The sequence below is a fragment of the Hirundo rustica genome, chromosome 4 (assembly GCF_015227805.2).
Source record: "Hirundo rustica isolate bHirRus1 chromosome 4, bHirRus1.pri.v3, whole genome shotgun sequence".
Taxonomy (NCBI): Eukaryota; Metazoa; Chordata; class Aves; order Passeriformes; family Hirundinidae; genus Hirundo; species Hirundo rustica.
Window position 1 is genome coordinate 5,409,192 of NC_053453.1, and position 22,958 is coordinate 5,432,149.

Genomic DNA, 22,958 nt, shown 5'->3' on the forward strand with positions numbered 1-22,958 from the left:
ATTTCAGAGGCAGTGGCTGTATTATACTCTATTTATTTTAGGACTGTGGTAAATCAGTTCTACTAAACTCCCTGCAGTAAATTGCTAATTTGTCCAGGATACACAGTGTGTCTTCTGCTGTGTTTATCTGCAAAACAAATCATAGATTCATAGAAAGGCTTGGGTTGGAAGGGACCTTAAAGATCATCTAGTTACAACCCCTCCACTGTAAACAAAATTGGATTCCGTTAGTTTTATTGGGGGTTTTGAATGATGGAGTCTGTTTTTTATAGCTGGAATAAAATTTAAGTTCTTCCTTAGGGGAGGAGAGATAGGTAACTGAACAGTGTAGGGGCCATATCCATATGGTGCAGCCTCTAAACTAGAATGTTGCTCAGTCATCAAATTTCCACGTTTTCATTTGGAAATGGCTTTTTCTTTAATCCATGGTCCTGTCAATGCTAAACATGTATAGTTCATATCCCCTCATACAGAACTTAGATGTGGCCAGGAAAAGCCATCAATTTAAAATAATCTTTTCCTTGGTTCATTTGTAAGATGAGAAACGGGGTAGCTGCTGTCCCTGCTGGAAAATCTGAAATCCACAGCCACGTGTCTTTGGTCCTGGATGGCCAAGAGAGGCTCCTCTTTGTCACAGCTAAGAGAAAGCCTCTGCCTTTTGTAGTTCTGGAGTTGAGAGGTGTGGTTGAGGAGCTTTTGGATAACTTGGGGCTCCCTCATGGTTCCAGTTTAAGACAAGTATAACCTCACAAAGTACAAGGCCAAGTACAAGGTCCCGACCCTGAATCAGGGCAATCCCAAGCACAAGAGCTTGGATCAAGAGCAGCCCTGAGGAGAACTTGGAAGTGTTGGTGCATGAGAAGCTTAACACAACCTGTCAATGTGCACTTCCAGCCCAGAAAGCCAAATGTGTCCTGGGCTGCATACCCAGCATTGTGGGCAGCAGGTCAAGGGAGGGGGTTCTGTCCCTCTGCTCTGCTCTGCTCTGCTCTGGTGAGACCCCACCTGCAGTGCTGCATCCAGCTCTGGGATCCCCAGAACAGGAAAGATCTGGACTTGTTGGAGCAAATCCAGAGGAGGCCACAAAGCTGATCGGAGAGTTGAAGCACTTCTGCTATGGAGAGAGGGCTGAAAGAGTTGGGGCTGTTCAGCCTGGAGAAGAGAAGCTTCTGGGACCTCGGAGTTTTCCATACCTGAGGGGGGCCTCCAACAAAGCTAGAGAGGGCCTTTTTACAGGGGCATTTAGTGATGGGACAAGGGGTAATGATTTTAAATGGAGAGAGGGCAGGTGTAGATACTCAGAAGAAATTGTTTCCTGTGAGGGTGGTGAGAGTGGCACAGGTTATCCAGAGAAGCTGAGGCCGCCCCAACCCTGGGAGTGTTCAGAACCAAGCTGGATGTGGCTTTGAGCAACCTGGTCTAGTTGAAGGTGTCCCTACCTGTGACAGTGGAGTTGGAAGTGGAGGATCTTTAAGGTTCCTTCCAAACCAAACTGTTCTATGATTCTGTAAAATGGATGTGCCCGTATATATGTATTGTGCATGTATAAATACATCATTTGTGGGTATACAATGTTTTGGTATAGTGATATAAACAGCAATTTACCCAGCAATTAAAAATATATATTAGTACTGAGATTGGCTAATTAACACTGAAATAGGCTAAATTGCTGTATATACAAACACCAGGCTAATGAATATCTGTGTGCTTGATTCATAAAGATAATAAAGAAAAAACTGAATTGACAGGGGTGGGGAAGAATGGACCATGATTGACAGAGATGAGTTATGGTAACTACTAGACTACAGAGGGTTGTAATTAGTCACACTGTGTTGGTTTAAATAGATTTAACACCTGGTTGTTAAAAAGAATAAATTGATTAATTGTTTTAAAGCAGCCATGTTATTGAGTTTCCCTTGTGTCTCTGTGTTTCTTAATAGAGATTAGACATTAATATGGATTTACAGCATTGACTCTAGGGATGTTCATTCCAACAGCAGACAGAGGCAAGAGACCATATAAATGTAAAGGAAAGCAGGAATATTCCAAATGTGAAATGATAGCTCATTTTAGTTTTATCTTCATTTGTTACATTACTGTCAGATAGATTGCTGTGTTGTGTTGTTCGTTTGCAGCTCCTGCAGCAAGCAACTTCCTCCAGTAACTTGGGTGCCTTCAGCGGCATTCAGCAAATGGCTGGTGAGTTAAAAACCCTTTCATTTTGCTCCTGCTATGTTTTGTATTCTTAAGCTATTGAATTCTGTACCTCTAATAATCACATTGTCAGGGGGTGGGGGGCGTATTGTGTATTAAATGTGGCAGATGTATTGGCAGGGGACAGCTCACAGTTCAGCGTCAATAGAAACACTTTCACCCCTCTTCCAGGACTGAAATTAAACCCGGTGCTCCCAGGTTGTGCAAACAGTTTGTCTTGCATTAGTCACCTGCCATTTGGCCAAAGTAACCAATTGTAAATTGCAGGAGAACTCTTAGTCTCTGCAGCCGTATCCTGCCGTATGAAAAGTGTCAGGAAAGCAACAGCAGGATTACATTCTAATTTCCAGTGAGATTTCTGTGTCCCGAAAAATCAAATTAATGGCAGCCCTCAAACATTTTAATAATATGTGGTGAGGAAAAATGTTCTGACCTTTTTAATGAAACCCAAGATTACAGGCCTACCTTCAGTATGAATTTTCAGGCTCCTTTTATAATCAAAGAAAATTAACTGGGTGCCTTTTTGACTTTGGAACCCTAGTTGGCAAAATTACACAACAGAGATTTTATGTAAAAGTATAATCTTCAGTCTGGAGGAAAAAAAGAAAGAAAGAAAAGGGGGAAAAATAATCAAAGTGTGAGCGGATTTGAAAGCCAGCTAGTTGGAGGGTTTCTTAGTAATGAGCTGTGTGCCAGTAGTAACTGATGTGTAGTGATTAGCAAAAGGTCATTCCCACTGTGTGACCTACCATGCTGATATCGTAACTTAACATGATGCTAGAGAAGGCAGCATGTGCAGTAAATCAGAGCACAGATGCACATTATGCCTGCCGTGAGGAACTGTTAAAAAGCTTTTTTTTTTCCCTCTTGTCACAGGGAAAAAAAAAAGAAAGAATCACAAAACCTCTAAATTGCTACATTAGTTTATTTTAATCATGAGCCCACTGAATCAATGAAATACAACATTGCGCTTGCTTCATCATCACAAAACAAGGGCTAAAATATTCAGAAGCCTTTATAAGCACCATTTCTCATTCCTTTTTTAATCCTGATCTTTTGCTGCTTTTGGTTCTGCTTTGAATGAAGCCTGAAATACTCTAACAAGTATATATATACCCCACTGTATAGCTATACCCCACAGGTATTCTTTGCTCAATCGTTATATTATGCCATTATTGCAGTGACATCAGAGAATAATGTGAACCTGCTGTCTGACAATATAAATTGGCCTTCAGATGACAATATCTCTGAATTATTCTCTCTTCCTCAGACCTGCTGGCAGTGCTGGCTGGTTCTATTATGTTACACTCGCAATCTAGCATTTTTTCCATCAAAATAATATATCTTAATATGATAAACAACAGAGCGGTTCAGCAACAGTTTTATACTTGGCAGTTCTAGAAGAGGTTTTGAGCTCAAAGATTGTGTTTTAATGTTTTCATATTTGGTTAGGTCTACAAAATGAAAGAATTAGGACACTGAGTAAAAATAATGTGATATCCATTGCATCATGTGCACCTCAAAAGTTTTTGTTGCCTATTTCTAACTGTTAGTGTAGATTCAGCTTTGTTTTCAAGAACTGTGTTGAAACTAAGGATTTTAGTCAAGTATTTCCAGGATGGGCTTTCAATCCGGGATGTGATTTATTCTCTGAAAATCATACAGTCTTGAGACCAAGAGAATGTCATCTTAGGAAATCATAGTGGCACATTGTTATTTGAGGGATATACTTTTTTCAGCTGCAAATTAGATTGCTAATGCACTCATCTATGGGATAATTTGATGACTGACTGCTTCTCTTGAAAAAAAATTTTTTTTATATCTTACGTTATCAAAACAGCTTGAAGTTTACTCCTTTCCCCAAAACATGTGACTCTTAAATTTTTATGTTCAAGGTAAAATTAGTGGTACTAAATTGTTCTCCAAGCTGCATTTCTACCTCGAAGCGTGAAAGACTAAGCACTATTTCACTGTTAGAACTGAGAGTTTATGTTCTCTCACTGGAAATCAGGCAGTACTGTCATGCAGTGCATCTGGAATTAACAGTTTGTATGTTATGTTTTGTGAAAGGAATAGAAAGTACTCCTGTGTCTGCAGCAAGGGCTTGCATTACCAGCTGAAGCTATCTTTGAACATTTATGAAGGACTAAAGGTTTTTAACTTCAGCTGTACAGGTTCATTTTCACAAAAAAGAATCTAATATGTAATTCCATATTGCATATAGTTTGCCTATTAATACAACATTTCAAAGTGAGGAATAAAATCCAGACACAATTGAGTGAGGTGCTAAAGAAGATCCGTCATTGCAGCTTTCAAGTTCTTTGAACTTTGCGTTTGAGGGGTGCAACTTTTATCCTTGAAGTCGATGGGTGTGCTTACCATGTAATTCAGACACTAAAACTTTGATCAAAAGCCACATGAGCCATTGAAATTCCACCCTTACTTCCATGTCAGGGCTCTAACATCTCTTTTGTGCTTAAATCTTGATGAAGTCACGGTTTGCTACATTAGGACTTGCGATATAGCTACCCCCTTGTACAAAAATTAGGGCCCTTTGGATCTCCAAGTGTTTATTTGTACTGCTAAAGCTTGTGTTGTCTCTGTACAGAACAGAAGGGGCACAGCACACACCTCACTGCACATGTGAAGAGTTATTTGCTATGCTCAGTGGTCTTATTTCTTAAATCAAAGCAATTTTCTTTGCTAGCAGAGCAAAGACTTCTCTTAAGTGTGCAGTTTTAAATTCCCTTTCCCTAACACCATGCCTCAGACTAGTCAAAGTAGTTCTTATGTTGCAAAAGCAGTGATTGTTTGATTTTGGTGAAGGGAGTGGGATTTTTAGGTGTTTGTGATTGAAGAGTATTGGAGTTTGCTTGTTTGTTTGTTTGTAAGCTGGGAATACAGTCCAAAGAAAAAGGGATTTTTCTCAAGAGCTCTCTCACATACAGACATCCAACACTCAGCGCTAGGTCCAAAAGTGAACACTGTTCTTGCTGCAGCAGCCAACTGACTCTGCTATATATTCAACATTGTGTGAAGTCCAAGCAAATAATGAAACTGGTTTAACAAAAATTTGAGATCCTGAAATTTGAGAGACAAAAAGCTGTAGCTTACCATTTAGCTTTCCAGCCTTTAAGATTCCATGCTTAATTCTGCAGTTTAGGTTTATCTCACTTCTGTTGAAAAATGAGATTTTTATGAAATTATTCTACTTCATGAGTCAAGCCAAAGAAAACAATGTAATATGTTGAGCCTGCTAATAAAGTTGGGAGAGCTGGCAGTGGTGCCTTTGGTATTACAGTAATCCCCTGGTCTTGATTACAGGCACCAATTCTACCTTGCCCAAGTCTGCTTCCTTGTCCTGTATAAAACATGCAAGGACATGCATCCTTAGGAGTATGTTTCATAGTGAGCCCTTCCTCACTTTTCCTCCCCTTCTCTGGTATCTTCTAATGCTAATGCTAATTCAAAGGCAGTGTTTCCTCTCACGTGCCTCTCAAGCCTCAGCGTCTAGCCTGCACTTTGTCTTTGGGGAAGGCTAATAATGTAGATGAATTACATTATGTGATTTGATTGTCTTACTTTAAAAGACAATGTAAGCTACATCAAACACTAGCAGCCTTTCAAGCAAACAAAAATTCCTCCTTCAAGTGCATACATTGCATGGGAAACTTAATTCAAAGGAGATTGATGTTGCTTGAATGTTTGAATTGAACTTGGCTAGTGCTGGAGCAGGTCCTAAAATCTGCAGTTATTTAAGCCAAGCTGCCTGTTTAAGAGCCTGGGCATTACTATACAGACAGTTTAAAGGGAGGTTTACTATTGCTAGGATGATTGTAGAAAATATTTCAATGTTTTCAATATTTAAATGATACACAGTCTAGGAAGATTTTCTATAGTCCATTAATATGAAATGTTTTGGCGGGAACAGATATTGGTTAATATAGCAATATTTCTGTATGTGTGACCATTCAGGACATAGAAAAAAGGACAGTACTCATAAAAGACACAAAGGGCCTCTCTTAATTTCATTGAATAGACAGTGTATTTTGCTTTCTGAAGTTATACAAGAGGCGAAACCATGGGTTTTTCTTTGTCTTTCAGATCCCTAAGCCCTCTGCACCTGGGATTTTTTATATTTTTCCAATGTATATTTTTTTCCAGTCTTGTCCAAGTTCTCTCACAGTTTGGTTGTATTTTGAGTTAAACTTCTGGCCCTTTCTGAGCCCTGCTCTATCCATTCCACCCTTTTTCCGTTACCCAAGCCAGATTTCCTCCTGTTGCAGAGTCTGTAGGAGCAGATGGGTGAGAGAAGGTCTGTGAGGTTCTGCTTTCTGAATATTTTCCTCTAATAGTTGGATTGGCTCAGTGGATCTGGAGGGACCAGTTGGAAGCCAGGACCATCTGCACAAAAGCTCTATACTTTTGCATTGGCCAAAGGATCCTTTATATCCTCTGACTCCTGGATGGCTTCATTCCAGAAAAGCCATACAGAAGGAGGATTTTTCCTGCTATGACCTCTTTAGGGATATCATATTAAAAGTAAAGGTCACTGAAAAACTGTTTCCAGCTCAAGGGAGATAGCTGTTTCTTAAAGATAACTACCAGTTTTGAAAATGTTGACCTCAGGGACCAAAAACATTCAGCTTTTGTAACAATAATTCCATTGAAAGTCCTAGTTATTTCAACTCATAAAATTAGCTTGCCTTTTTTTTTTTTTTTTTTTCCTTCTTTTAATAAATTAAATAACTCTGTTTAGCATTTTTGGAGAGACAGAGTTTGCAGCAAGTGAGGCTGTTCACAATCCATGCATTGCTCCTTCTCAGAGGAGAAGGAGAGGCACCTTGAGAGGAAAAAGTGATGCTTAGCAGTTAGGAGATGTGCTTATTCAGGTGGTGAAAGTGCACAACGTGCAAGTTTGGCCAAGTCTGGGCACAAGATCTGTAGCTCTGTGTAGGCTTTCCATAAAGAGTAAATGGAGGACGCGAGGGCTTTTTATTGCCTTGGCCCTTCTGTGGATGAAATTCATCCAACTCTGAACCTCAGTAGTTTGGAAAGCAGGTATCCCATCTCCCTGCAATGTCAGCAAAGAGGGAGTCACTCCCAGGCAATGATTCATCCTACCAAGACTGGGTTTAATCTGTTTTATGGATATTGAGAAAATACTACATGTATTAGGAAGAAGTTCTTCACTGTGAGGGTGGGGAGGCGCTGGCAAAGGTTGCCCAGTGGGCTGTGAATGCCCTATCCCTGGAAGTGTTCAAGGCCACTTCGGACAGGGCTTGGAGCAACCTAGTCTGGTGAAAGATGTCCCTTGAAAGGTGGGCTTTGGGCTTTGAGCAACCTGGAGTAATGGAAAGTGGCCCTGCCTGTAGCAGGGAGGTTGGAACTAGACGGTCTTTATGGTCCCTTCCAACCCAAATGTTCCATGAGTCATTGGTTCTATGACTCTATTTTGGGATCACATGATTTCATTACCCCCTCTCTCTTCTTTGACTATAGCAAGAACCTGAGTGAGTAACTTTTTTTTGGACAAAGTTAGGTCAGATGAATCCTTCCCATTAGGACTGAAGAAGTTTCAATTGACAAAAGCACCCTTCTTGCCAGGATGTGTTTAGAGCATGTATAACCTGAAAATGGGCTGAAATCCTACATAAGCCAACAAATGGCTCGAGAGGTGTTGGAATTAGGTGATCTTTAAGGTCCCTTCCAACTCAAACCATTCTATGATTCTGTGAACCTGCAGTCAGATTTAAGCACATTCTCTTAAAATACAAAGTAGAATCAATTGTGGACTTAAAAGTTGTTTTAAGGGCTTTGCTTCATCAAACAGTAACTGGTCAGGGTACCTCTAGCATTTTTGAGATAAGCAGCTTTTCTAAAAGTAGCCACAGAATAGATGTGGTTTGATGGAGGTGGCACTTAGATCTCGTATCTGTTTTAATTCTTAGAATATTGCTGGAATAGCCTGGCCCTCCACACCTTTATACACATTTTACCATCAGCATCCAAAATGGTTGATGTCAGTGTTAGCAAATAGTTGCTTTTTAGCCTGGAAATGATCAATTTTACCTTAATCCACATTTTTTAAGCTGCAGCCAGGATTTAATTCAAATGGAATAAATCCTAATAATTGAGAAGGATAAAATTTCCAAAGCAAAGGAAGTTAAGTCAGTGGGAACTGCTTATGAGTGATCAGATTTGGTTCTGATAATCACCACTGACTTTAAACTCTCTATGCATACGGTGCCACTAAATGTAGCTGATGCCTTCCTTTTTTAGGAACTTGTGCAGTAAGCAAATCTCAGCTATTTTCTAATATGATTTTATTATGGTTTTAGAAACCCAGGAGCTGATGAGGCCTAAGAAGTCTTCAGGAACGGCTTGTGACTCCGTTCCCTCCTCTACAAATACCCAATAATTCCAAATTTACAGTTATCACAGGAGAAAAGCTGCAGTGACTCAAACGAGGCAAATTACTTCATTGTATGAAAGTTTGTGTCAGAGGCAGCACAAGAAGTTGTAAAATGTAAATCTCATGCTCTCAAATTTCCCCGTGTTTTCACAGAACTACATCTGTGACTGTGCAGCACTACAAAAATTTCCTGTGAATGTGCTAATAGGCCTTATGAGAATGTTCTATCACCATCCATCTGTCACTTTTTAACAGGCCTGATTGGCAAGCACTTGTAACAACTGACATCTGTTCTCGCTTATTGATATGTAGATTTATGGTAATTGCTGTGAACAATAAGACACAAAATTACCTAAGGTGAACATTAAATTAAATTTTCATGCCCCTATCCTTATAAATAATTTTTTAAAAAAATCTTAAGTTTCCAGTAAGGCATACTGTGCATCTGTTTTGTACATAATTTAATTGTTTTTTTAATCTGCCAAATAACAAAATGAAAGTTGAATTTCCTTGCAATCTTGAATATTTGCCAAGCAGATAGCACATTGGTAAATACATGTTATTAAAAATGGAATCAAACTGTATTGTGAATCTGGGTTTTTTAATCATTTCCCTTTAATTCCCAACATTGTCTCCATCATGAAGATCAAGAGTTATTCCTTACCCAGAAGGGGGTTTTTTCCCTCCACAGGAGGATATTCATTTTTCATGTGCAGCTCTGCCTATGAGGCTGTTCCTCAGCGTTAAACAATTTGCATTTCTTCAGAGAGAGGTGCATTTGCTGAGTGAGCAGCACTTTCAAATAAAATCTATCTACTCATTTGCTGTCCAGCTCTGTTGCGGGACTTGTGACTGTTTTTAAAAAACTAGGATGTTAAATGCGTGAAGACTGTGTGTGAAAGGGGAGAGAATGAGAGGGCAGATTCATCCCACAGAACTGCTGAATTGTACCTTAGCTGAGATTCAATTGAACCAAAAATCCCCTTTTGAAAGCAAGGTACTTTTGGGGTCCGGGACTTCAGAACATTTGGTTTCCCTCCTCCGAGTGTGTCCAAGCAAGTGGGATGTTGACACTCCTGACAAGTTGATGGGAGAAACCAATGAAGAGGGAGCAGAGATGGTAAAGTGCCTGGGGAATGTGAAACAGTGATGACAGGACTTATTTTTCAGATATTTGAGCAGACAGAGGATCCTAAAGAGGATGCATACTAAGTAGTAAAACTGTTGACAAAATGGGCTCTAGAGATGCTGGGTGCCAGTGTGTGCCATGAGCCCTTGCTGGCACTCACATTTGGGTGCTCAGTTCTGTGGGGGTCTTTGCTGTCCTTCTCTTACTCCTGTGTGACAACAGCCAGCAGTTTTTTCTCCTGCAGACACACAAGCTGACACCCTATAACATCTGCAGGCTGGTTTGTGTCCAGCGTCTTACAGTCACCGCTACAGTAAAACAAACTGGATGGGGAGACAACATCATCACCACCAAGCTCTTGTTCGTTCATCTTCTCTGGGCATTGAAACTCATGTTTTGCAAATTGATGAGTTCCTCCTGTGCTTATACAGAAAATGTCCCACTATTTTAAAAAAAAAAAAAGAAAAAAAAGAAAAAAAAGAAAAAATTTTGTGGAATGAGGCAGTGTTGGTATTTGTTTTGCATCCACAGAGGTGCAGAGAGCAATTGTTTGCTCTGCTGCCTGTTGACCTTGTCTGGCCTAGGCTGTCCTTTAGAACCATTCGGTATTCATCACAATTATTTAATCCTACCATGTATACCATTTAAAAGTCCAAAGAAACCCTCACACAGAAGAAATATAAGCTGGTCATGACTGATCCTTTTGATGAATAACTAAACAGTGGGTGATAGAAAGCCATTCCTCTGGAAGAGAGCAACCCACTGCTTTCCCAAATCCTTGTTGCAGAATGGCACAAAAATATGGCCTCAGTGAAGATCAGCAATGTTTGCTGGATATTCTTTGCCGAATTACTTATTCTCCTTACGAAATAGGAATGTTGATTGTAATTAAGTACCAATATCAGTCCAAGATGAAAATGAATTCCACATCTCATTTTGAGGGTTACTGACTGCTTTGTTCCCATAGATTGGGATCCCAGCTTAAGTCTTTTCCATCCCCAAAATCTTGTTTGAAATAGTCTGTAGTCTTACTATCAAAGCAAGATAATTCTTCAGTGGGGAAAAAAATGTTTACACCCAAGGCAAGCCAGTAGGTCAGACAAGTAAAAAATAAAAAACAAAATTTTTTGCATGCCTGAATCTCTGTCTGAACTGTGTCTTGCAAAATAGTTTGAATTAGTAATGTTTGAAAAAGGCCTTATCTTTTAAGATGGTCTTTAGCCTCTAAAAAACCATAAAGAGCTTTCTTGGTCATGTAATTTCTCCAAGTGTCTTGATCCAGTTCCAGACTATGAATTGGTGTATCTTGGATCAACTAAAATCTTAACTCCCACCATTTCAATTGTGTCACATTTTCAAAAACACTAACATCTGAACTGAATTTGTGCATTGACTGAGACACCCACATTAGAACCTCAAATAAGGTGCTCACTCAAGGCCTGGCTTGCCTGTTGGAACCTGCTGTATTTAAATTTGAGGCTTTATTCACAAATAGATGCTTATATCAAGGTTCATTTCGCAGTCCCTAATACTGTGATAGTAAAAATTCTTCTTTATGGAGATTATTGATTGTACTAACCTGAGTCTATAATACCTGTGTTTGAAAGTAATGTCACTCTCCTTTATTGCAGGAATTCTCAATTCCTAGAAAGTGCCTCTCCTTATTGTAATTTTTTTCTTCTCAAACATACTTAGCACGCATTGTATTTAAACTTTCTTTTTTTCATTTTCTCCAAGTTGTTGTTTAGCTCCCCTGTTTGAGATACAAAGTGTGCAGGGAGGAGTAATATCTCTTGTAACCAAACTAACATTCAGAGAAAATCTGACAAGTTTCTAGGCATTCTTCTTTGAGTGTTCCCCAATACTCATGCAGTCTTCCCAGCTCTATCACTAGGTCTAGAAAAGGTATTGCTGTTCCTGCCTACGCTTTTGTGAGTGTACTTGTATTATCAGGACTACAGGAACACGATAAAATTCTTTTAGTCTTTTGGATTTTTGCACTTTGTCAACTCTGTTGAGGACTCAAGCCCTCAAAGGGCTCCTTCATTTGTCCAAACCTAAAGGATGATCTCTTGCTGCCATCCAAACCATGTCGCTCAGTCCTTGTGTAAATGCCTTGAACATCACTCCTGGGGATACCTGGTCTTGCTCCTGAGAAGGATCCAGCCTGGTTAATGCTACCACCCATCTCATAACTGCATTTTAGCTCTTACTAAAGTATTTCACCATACAGTCAGTGCCCAAGTACTTTATCTAGTCCAAGGTAAAAGGTATTTTCTTTTGAATTCCACTGGAGGTACCAATTCCTCCTGTCCCTCTGATTTAAGCAAATGTCTGCCATTGGCTGTTGCTTAACCATCTTTTTTTTTCATTTCACAAAAGTTCTCTTTATTTTTTGTCATCTTTTGCTTGCCATCTAAATTAAATATAAATGCCTCCATTTCTTTAAGGTTCCTAGTAAAATAAATGTGCATCTCCCCCACATATTTTAAAATAATGAAGCAACAGATTGACTCAGTAGACTTAGCATCATAGTCCACAGCTTACAGCCTGAAAATCCCTGTCTCGGTGTTGTGTCTGTGGTCAGGCTGATACTAATTTGATGTACTTAGTTCATACATGTTTTTAGAAATGAACCATCAAAAGGAAATTGAGCACAATTATTGGCTATTGCACAGCATAACCTTAGTAGTTATATTCAGAGGAGACATGGGAAACAAATTTTATTCATCCCAATTACATGACCCTGTCCTGAATGTGTTTTAAATGCTAGTTATCTTCTTTACATCCCCCATTGTGTCAGGAAATAATATTGTGCCTGGGCTTCACGCAGAGTTTAAATGACTTTTAATTCTACACTTCCCTTAGAAGAGGCACAAACTAGGTTTAATTTTCCTGAAGTATAGGCTTGTGTCTTTGGTGCATTGTCTCAGCTCCAAGCTAGAGAGATGAGAAATACTCTTCAGGAACTGTAAGAGGTGGTTTGAGATTATAGATGTCTTAGGGATGAAAAGAACTGAGCTTATCAGCGAGGTACACCCCAAGCTCCATGACCATTGAAAACAGCACTTTTTGGTGATTATGATTACGATGATGATTATGATGATTATTACCTGTTTTAATTAACCCTATTGCTTCTCCACATAGGCATGAACGCTTTACAATTACAGAATTTGGCAACTTTAGCAGCCGCAGCAGCCGCTGCCCAGACCTCAGCTACCACCACCAATGCAAACCCTCTCTCCACAACGACTGGTGCTCTGGGAGCCCTCACAAGTCCCGGTAAGAGCAGGGTGCCTGCTTCCAACACACAAACATGGGAGTCCAGGGGAAGGTGGTAGCTAAAATGCTGATTCCATGCGTCATAACTTCTGTGCTTGTGTAACTTGCGAGGAACCTTTAATAGCGGAATACGCTTTTGTTGCTGTTATTTTCAAGCAAATAACTGCTTTTTCAAGTGGTCCAGAGTGGACGTGTTCACCTTTCCAGATTCGTTTCAGGGGCCATTAAAGCCTAACAGACCCGTCTTTAAAAACTCTGTGTGAAAATAACAATTGCATGGGGAAACCTAAGGTAAAATTAACTTTTCACAAAGAATTCAGAACATGATCAAGTTCTTCCCATCCGAGGGAAAATCAGCTGAAGTGGTTCTTTTTACTGAACTTTGATTCCCATCCCATGCACATATTGCCTTTACCCTTAATGACTTTTTGTGAAGCCTTTTTTTTTTTTTTTTTTTTTTTTTTCCCTTCTCTTGCTGGATCTCAGTTGAGCTTTCTTCTGGTCATGAGTACACAGTTACGGAAGTGATATCAGATGTACAAGGAATACACAGCCAGACTCTGACTTCATTACACTAAGCAGAAACCAGATTTATGGCAGCAAAAGGGACAGGATAGGAGGTGGAAATGCCTCCATGACGACCAAGTGGATTTCCAGCCATGCATGTCTGATGTCTCCAAAACCCTAGAGAGAAACTGGGGCAAATTCAGACTTAGGTACCACTTTGGGATCTCCAGAATCCACAGAGAGAGATGTTGATTCAGTATAGCTACTCTGGGTTTACAGTGATGTAGCTGAGTAGAGAATCTGGCCACTTATTGTTACATAAAGGCTGCAGGGTGTAATTATTTGCATCATGAAGTGTGTTTATTGCAGTTCTAAAAAACATTCATATTATTTTAGCTCCACTAAAGAACATTTGTGTTTAGTCTTGTTTAAGTGTGTATTTATCCCCCATGAAAAAGTAATTCATGGCAGACTGTTTGAGCTCATCAGTAAGGAAAACAGTCTTCACTGCACAATAGAACAGGGACTGAATGTGGTGCTGAGTGTTAGTGCTGGCCAGCACATGCCAAAAACAGGAAAATTCTGCACAAATATTTAACCTCTGTCCCAAACAAACAGTAGAACTGTTTCTGGCATGAGCCTTATCTTGACCCAAAAATAATATTCATTAGCAACATTTCTGAGAAGCAGGTTGGGTGAAAATAATTTTGGCTTACTGATGTGTTTTTTTGTTTTTTTTTTTTAAACCTGAGCGATCTCTTCCCTCTGTCCTGGAGCTGGGACTTAGAACTTTGCAAAAGGCTATTCCCAGTGTCAGGTTTTCCATGTTACACCTGTCTAAATGCCACCCAAGTATAGAAGCAGAAATGTTGCATTTCATGCAAGCTCTGTGATATCTCTGCAGTTTAGCTGGTAAATGTCTGAGCAGCCTTGTCCTCCCAAGACAAGCACAACATATCTTGACCCATACTGACAAGAGTTCCCAGGGCAACTCAATGCACTGCACTGTGGTGCAGAGGGACTAGAAATTAACTCCCTTTTTTTTTGCTGCTCTGGTGCACAGTGGCACCAGAATATTCCAGTCGTTTTTTGCCATGTACATACAGAACCTGGATTCAACCTTAAAGCCCACATTTCTCTCTTTCCCTCTCCAACAGAGTCTTCTTATCCAGCCTTTCTGACTTGCTGTTCCCTTTTATCCTGATCTTGAGGCTCCTTGAGTACCTGGGAAGTTGTTTTTTCTGATGTCCAGGTCTGCAGAGACCAATGGTAGACAGATGCTTCTGCTGGGCTGGGCAGATATAACTTTGGGGTAACTAGAGCTTCTTCCTATTGCCCAGGGTGGTATTGTAGAGCAGATACCAAGGGTTTTTCCAAAGAGGTTGATGGTTTTGGCTAGCACATTGAACTTGTGTTATTCTTAAAATATTCTGGACATTTAGCCCTTCAAATAATGTCTTAAGAATGCCAATTGCCTTTGAAAATCTTGTAAATGGTGCCTGTACACAAGTGTTTCAAATATTAGACAGCTTGAAAAATCTCTGGTAGGTCCACTGACCTGTTTATGTTGCACAACCAACCTAAAATCAAGCCTTGTTAAAATGTTCTTCAGCTTAACTTTCCTTATCTGGTTCCACATTCTCCACCCTATTACATATTTTGTAAACCTGAATAATATCTTCAATGATTCTTCTCTGCTCCATGGAAAATGAATTTAGTTTGATAAAGCTTTTCATAGTAGCTCAAAGTGTTTCCACTAAAACTTAAAATATGTTGGCAGAAAACATTTAAATCTGCCTTTCAGTGTGGGGATGTTTGGAGGCCTTAAGGGTATTTTTTTGGTCCAGTTTTCCTTTAATAGAGCACTTCAGTTTGTTGTGTTTCATAAGTGTAAATTATTTTGTCTGATTTCAAAGCCTGCACTAAGCCCAGGAAGAAATTTTTGCATCTCTCCAGATAATGCATTAAATCAGGATTTCTTAGCTGAGAAAACAGCCCACATTTGGGGCAGTGCAAAGGTAGATGCTTAAATTTAATCCTTTTCTTGATCTTGTTAAAGGCAAAATACTGCACAGAATGGAGATGGGCATAAGTGTGTACTTCCAGTATGCTTTGAACCATGGCAGCCACATAAATCATATCCATGTTTCTAGCCAGATATATCTCCCCTGAAGATCTCCTCTGAATCAGTCTCTGACCAAGAGCTCTTGTTCTGTCCTTAGTAAACATGTGTCATGAGAGCCCCAAAAAATGGTAGTTTCAGTTAAAATTCCTCTTGAAGCTTAACTTTACATAGACAAGATTTAGCAACCATCAGTGCACCGCACTAGTACAGAGGAGGTAGTGGTCAGGCCAGCTTCAGTGCATTGGCAGCACAGAAAAACAGGCCAGGAAGCGAGGAGCCAGCAGGACATCTGATATTTGAGGATTTCCAAACAAATTAAACTCCAATGATCTTTCTCCCATACATTCATGACTAAATAGCTTTGACCGCAAGAGAGTCTAGGGACACTCGTTCTCCTCCATGTGCTAAATACTTTCTCTTAAGCTTGAAAGAGTATTCATTCAGAAAGAACAGAGACAATACAATCCCCCAAACTATTAATTTTTTTATAATTGTAAATTTATAATTTCAATTTTGCATACCCATGGAAGTGTCTCCCCACAGCATTGTTCGAAATGATTTTTTAAAAGCCTTTGCTTAAAAAAACATGAAAGATTAAGCTTTCATTTTAGTAAAAAATCCCCTCAGGCAATAAATAGGTTCTTTTGTCTCTTGGCCCTGGAAAAAAAAATTAAAATGGTTTAAATTGCCTATGGTTAAAGTAACTGTTTCTTGCAATTATCAGATGGTAGTGAATAAAAATTAAAATGAAATCATGAAAGACTAAAAACCAGGTAAAGGCATATTATGTCTTTCATGAGTTTCTCATGGGTCTTTTGAAGACTCATTTAATCATCTTTCTTGTCTTTTATTTTGATATGATAATTGTTTCCTTTATTTACTTTAATCACCTCTATTTAGTTAATTAATTCTTCACTTTATTTTCATTTCACTTGCTTAGGATACTTTTTCTGTTTTAAAGACAGACTATTTCGTACTGTTTTGAAGGCAAGTACCTGTAGCATTTCATAACACAAGGATTTGGGCTAGGGTATCTTTTACCTCATTCCAGGTTTATCTCATCCAGTTTGTCTTAATTCCCTTTGGATGGGGACCTGTTTGCATTTCCTGTTAACTGGGAAGGGATTTTGGAGGGACTACCTCAACTGTAGGTATTCATGCTGTAAATTTCCCAATTTAGGCAGGATGAATCCCAGCTGAGTGTAAGGAACCTTTATTCTCTCCTCCAGAGACCATCCTTGACACATCCTGTAAATGGATCATCGAGCAAAGAGCTCGCAGGGAAGCTGCTATTCCAGAGCCTACAGAGCTTCAGGGTTCATTTAGTGGGTGGTGGGAATGCCTGGAGGTGGATGTGAAGGAGGGACATGTAAGCTCAGAATCAAAGTATCAGTCTCTAACACATTTAATTTCCCTCAGTTGACCCACTACCCTAATTTTCCCAAGGGTAATAATGTGTATTCTGACTGTCCTGGGTGGTACAAGGCTAATACAGCACTGTAAAACGTGGATCACTCAGAGCAGGTTGGTGAAAGCCACGTCCAGTCAAGGTCTGAGTATCTCCAAGGATGGAGATTCCACAACCTCTGTGAGATCATTTCAATTTTTTTTCTTCAAATTCACACATAAATGTTTGCTTCAGTAACCAGTAGGAAAGCCCTACTGTGTGTAAATGAAGAGATGAAACATCTAATTATATATCCAAATTTATCTGCATGAACATACACAATGTAATTTCTGAGCTGTGGGGGGATAGAATTGCTAAAACAGAAGCTAATTCAGTTTCAGACTTAGGAGCCTTCATTTTCCATGACATTTTCACGATTATTTGATTTTCTAAACTATTATTTATTCACACAGCTGAACTAGCTATTCATGCTTCAGTAAAAAACTCTTTAGGTTTATCTGCTGTGTAAACCTAATAGGAAATATTTGGGAAAAATGTTCTGATAGGGTAGAAAGTGAGAAACTGAGACTTTTTTCCTTTAATGACCTAAAATCCAGCACAGCTTTTGTCATATTGTATCAGTATTCAGCCATTAACTCTTACGCTGAAAAAAAAAAAACTTCTCCTAAGCACAAAGGTCTAAAAATACTCATTTTCAGACAGATGCTGACATTGAAGAATAACAGTCCCCCAAAAAAGGAGACTGCGAAGTATAGAATAAACTGAAAAAGAAAAAGATTACACTGCCTTTCCTGTGCGAATTAATTCATTCTTTCCCTCTGCCCAAAGTAGAGAATTATAACTTATAGCTATCATCCGTGGCTCATTATTTTCTCTACCCCCTAATCTAGTATGAGGATTGTCTTTGTTAGTTGAAGGTGTTCACGTTGTGAGCACAATTGTTGAAATGGTAAAGATTTTATAGAATATACAAGATGCTTCAGCTGAGAAGCAGTGGAGAGCGTTCAAATAACCATTCTTAGAAGATTTGCTTTTTGTTCACTTCAGTACAATACATTTTTCTCCAATCAGTGGTGCAAGGCTGCCACCGTGACATTTTGTTAGAGGCCAGTACACCCACTGAGATAGTTGTGATTTGCTTCCAGGATGATCCAAAAATAACCTTACCAGTAGGTGTGTAGGAAGGTCTGACAGTTTGCTAAAGACTGAATTGAAGTAGATGTTTCATGTTGGAAAAGATCGGTTTAAAATGCAGAATGGCGCTCATTGTGCTGAAGTACAAATTGATTATTTTTGTGCCATTTCATGTGGAATTATTGCATGTTCCATTATTGTAAAATCATTTAAAATAAGCTTTATTAGTTTTGCAGAACATAGAAAACTTCCCTAGTATAATTTTCATTATTTTTAGGAGAAAGATACAATTGATAAACATAAGATATATCTTAAATAAAGACCTTAAAATATAGTGTAAATACAACACACACACTTAACCCAAGTGTATGTTTTTAAATTTTGTATTTAAGTCTAGTTATATAAATTGCATTAGTGCTTGGGGGAATAGCATTGTTACCTTAGTGCTTGGAGGACAGAGAATTTCGATGCCTTAACGCAGATCTCAACACCAATATTTAAAAAAAATAAAATGTTTTCAAGGAAGCTATGGAAGAAGATCTTGCCTTAGCATACCCTCATCCCAGTGCCAGTTATTGGGCTGCACAGTTCAAGGAGATTTGTGACAGGACAAGTATATTTCTGAACTGTTGTGTGTCAACTTAAACACATGGTGATAAGTTTCTGAGTCTGTGGTTAGGGCTCCTAAATAAGTGAATTGATTTTGACTGCTCTTAGTGCCCAGAGATTATGCCGCTTCTTGGAGAGATATATTGGTACTAAGCCCATATGATAATTAGGCCACACTTAAGCAGGCATGCAAGCACCAGTTAGATCCAAAAATAGGAAACTGGGCGTGTATTTTTGACCTATATTTGTATTTTTAATAATGCTTCAATGTGTCTTTAATGACTAAAGAAGAAAAGAGTGAGAATTGTGTCTAAGAATCTCCCAGAGTCCCAGTGCAGTAAGAGGAGAGGTGGTGGATTCATAGGAGCCTTCCTGGAACATCACTGTCCTCATTGGAAAAATGAGCCAGTGATAACCTGAAGGATGCTGATGGTAGCAGACAGGCCATCAGTTTGCTGTTTGCACATTTGTCCCTTAAAATGTAACATGACTTTGGACATTCTCCTCTCAGAAGTGTTTCTGAGCAGGTGCATCAATGCAGCCTGAAGGATTCCAGGGAGGTTCAGGCACTGAATGGGCTCAGGGTGGGCAGAACTGCTTTGTGAAGCAGTGTGAGGCTGCCTGACAACTGGAGGGGTCATTTTGGCAAAGCTCCTTATCTGTTTTAGGATCAACATTATAAATTTATGAATTTTTGGTGCAGAAATGTCCTGCTGTTTCCTCAGAATTCCATTAATACCAAAGGGCAGAAACCTGTGTGTGTTTTCAGTCAAGTGTTGTGCTAGTTAATTTTTTTAGGGTTTTTTGTTTTTTGTTTTTTTCTTTGAGGAAGCAGTATACAGTACTAAACCATGGATTAGTAGGATCTAATTCAACAGCAGACATGTTTGTTTTTTAAACATTATTACATTATCATCTTCCTAAAGTATTAAATTCATTGCCTTAGCACATTTCAGGATTTACTTTGTTTACAGTATACAAGTAACAGGTATAATACATTATATTTTGTAAGTGTCTCTCTACCCCACTCTTAATCTCTATTTCAAGCTACAAGAATCCCAGTCTGTAAAAAAAAAAAAAAAAAAAAAAAGAAAAGCTTTTTTTTTTTTTTCTTCTCTTGGAAGCACTATTTGAAGTTCATTCAGGGTTGCTGCTAAAGAAAGATGATAGTATCAGCTTGCCTACACAGGTAGATATTTGAGCTTATATGTATTACATCTTACAAGAAGTTACAAGCCCAGAAAATGCTGCAGTTCATAATACCCAGGAAATAATGTAAATCTTAGAAAAACTCATGCATTTGAAGGAGCTTTCAACTACTGCCAACACTGCTCCTTCGATCCTACTGGATCGTGCTTGTGTCCATTAATGCTCTTGGTCTGTATACCTAAGGCAGAAAAAAATATAATTAATAGTAAAAAATATTAATCTAAAAATCCTAATTGATTATTATTATTATTATTATTATTAATGTCTTAACCTAATTGTTTTACCATTCTCTCAAAAGAACAAGTTGCTTTAATATGGGGCTACTGAACTATTCTATGCAATGGCTGAACAAAAATATCTCCAACAACTGCATGAGTTTAAAACCAAGTAAACCCTCAGCTGCCTTTGCTGTTTGCAGAACAATGGCATGCAATATGGATGAAAAGAACCAGTGTCAAAGTGAACCCAATATGACTTTACAAATGGTCTGCAAAGGACCTGGCTGAGTAATTTTGCATGAGGCAAGGTAATCCTCAAGTTCTGCAGCTCCCAGGAGTGAACAACTGTATTTTGTGGATGTGCTATTGCAATAAGGTTGCGCTTGCACACCCCATTTAGAAACCCATCTGCCATGGAAATAATTGCATGCACCTTTAGGATACATAACTCCTTTAACTACAAACTCAAATTTTCTATATTTAGTTCAGTTCATCTCTATTCTAAGATACCATGGATAGGACTCCTAAGGGTTGAAGGAAACAAGTCTTTTAGAAACATCTTGTTGTGATAGAAAGGCAAACACATCCCAAGGACTCTTTTACCTGATCTTAAGATAGATGTGTGAGAGAAGGGGAAAAGAAGATGAATTAAGCCATCTTTTCCTATGTACTAGAATTTGAACTGGCATATATGCATGTGGTAAGCACTTGTAGAACAAGAACATTGCTTATCTTGAATGATAGCCTTGGACTCTGCTGACATTCTTTTTTCTTTTTTTTCTTTTTTTTTTTTTTTTTCTTTTTTTTTTTTTTTCTTTTTAATGGAGAGACACTGCTGCATGTTGTTTGTCAATGCTTAGTGCTGAAAGTGTGTCAAAGATGTTGCAGGCACACCAGGGGCCATGTGAAGGAACCTGTACTCCAGGCAGGAGATCCTGGCCTCAAGTAGAGCCTTCTTGATTTTAGACCAGAAATTCTTCGGAGAGTGATTTATAAGTGGCTGTATTCTGAAGTGGCTCCACATGGAGGTCATTTCAGCATCAGGGCATGCATCTCGGAACAATAGCCTGCTCCACATTGTGTGAGATAGCTGTAATAAACATGAGAGCACAGCTGGAAGTTCCCTGTAGAAATGGCTTTGGTGTGAACTCAGTGGTGCTTCAACGAGCACAGCCACAGCCCTTGGCCCCACTGAGAAAAAAGGAACGTAAGTGCTCAGTAATTCTTCTTTGTTTTCCTCATATTGTGGTGATTCAATTATGTTTGATTTCAGTTAGAGTTACAGTTGGAAATATCTGATGGTCAGCTATGAAGCTGAGCTCAAGCCAGTCCACTGTGCCTTATTACTCTGTTCCCGAGCCACTCTGAAGTACTTCCTACCCAAAACCAAAGGTGATTTATCATTGTAGTGTGCTGGGGAAAATGCAAACATGTTGCAGGCACAGTATTGAGGTACAACTTGTAGTTTACTCTAGAGATGGATGGTCTTCACTAAGAAATGCATTTCAACAAAATGGAAGCATCAGCATGGAATTGGCCCATAATATTAACTTGCTTTTTACTCTCTCTTCATCTTCAAAGTCTCATAGGAAAATGTGCCCTTAAACACAAAGATTCACAAAACCAGCCTAGATTCACGGAGACATGCCTAATCAATAAACGCTTGTTTGTTAATGTACCTTCTGCTAGACAGTTAGGTTTGGAGGAAAATATGGGACACAGGGCTAGAAAACTGCAAAAATAACCAATTACTAAGTTTGTTTGCCATATGTGTAGTACCTATCCATGCATTCTCTGCTTTCTCCTCCTCCTTTGCGCTGCTGTGGAAGGTCCATGGTGTAGACACAGTAATTTCATGACAATCATAAATGTCAAGTTAGGTGTTAACATAAACAAGTGATTAAAATGAGGGTCCCTGATTTTCACTTCTCCCAAGCTTTCTTAGGTCTCAAAAACCTGTACAGTGCTGAATAGTATGGATTTGTGAGCCTAAAGTTATTCTCCCATTGTTGAAGAATTGGCTTCTGAATTTGCAAAGAATTTGAATGAATTGGTTCACCTCTTTATGTTTTCTGGGTTGTTTTTGTCTTTTTTTTTTTTTTTTTTTTCCTTGTATAACTCAGTGTTCACAGAGGACTTTGTAAAATATAAACCTGTTTTCAGAAAGTCAGAACCAGAAGGATCACCATGGGGAAAGACTGCTTCCTCTCCTCTCCTCTCTCTCTCCCTCTCTGTCATGCTTGCTCTCATTTGCCCATGCATGCACATGGATACAATAAAGAGACCAGATGTTGAATGCATGGCATTCTCCCTTCTTCCTTTGCTCACTGCTGCTTCTCTTTCCCTGTTCCTTGAGAAGAAATGGACAAACTTTCATGGGCACAGTTCACCTGTGAGTAATGAAGAAGCAGAGGGGCACTGACTTACTGGAGAAAGGCTGTGATATTGGTATATGTCTTTCTATATTGTCATTCTTGTTTCCCCTGACTCTTTCTTGCTCTCTTGCTTTTCTGTGCTCTTTCCCTAGAGTGTATCTGTCACTTTAATTTTATCCTATCCAAGCTCAAGCAGAGCACTTAAACTTCCTAGAATCTTCCTTTTTGACATGTCAGACAGCACTTCCAAGATACCAGAAAATGTTCAAGTTTTTACTTCTTTCTCCATACCAATGGCAGTGTGTTTGTCAGAGGACCTTATGGAAAATACAC

General features: G+C 39.0%; 1 protein-coding gene across 15 annotated transcripts in view; it reads left to right on the forward strand.

Annotated features, from left to right (window-relative positions):
* The window catches only part of CELF2 (CUGBP Elav-like family member 2), a 451,396-nt gene that overhangs the window by 400,168 nt on the left and 28,270 nt on the right, over positions 1-22,958 (forward strand). For all 15 annotated transcript variants that reach the window (XM_058420361.1, XM_058420360.1, XM_058420359.1 and 12 more), the window contains 2 exons: positions 2,136-2,199; positions 12,906-13,040. In XM_058420361.1, coding sequence (XP_058276344.1) covers positions 2,136-2,199; positions 12,906-13,040 — 199 coding nt within the window. The remainder of the gene's footprint in view (positions 1-2,135; positions 2,200-12,905; positions 13,041-22,958) is intronic.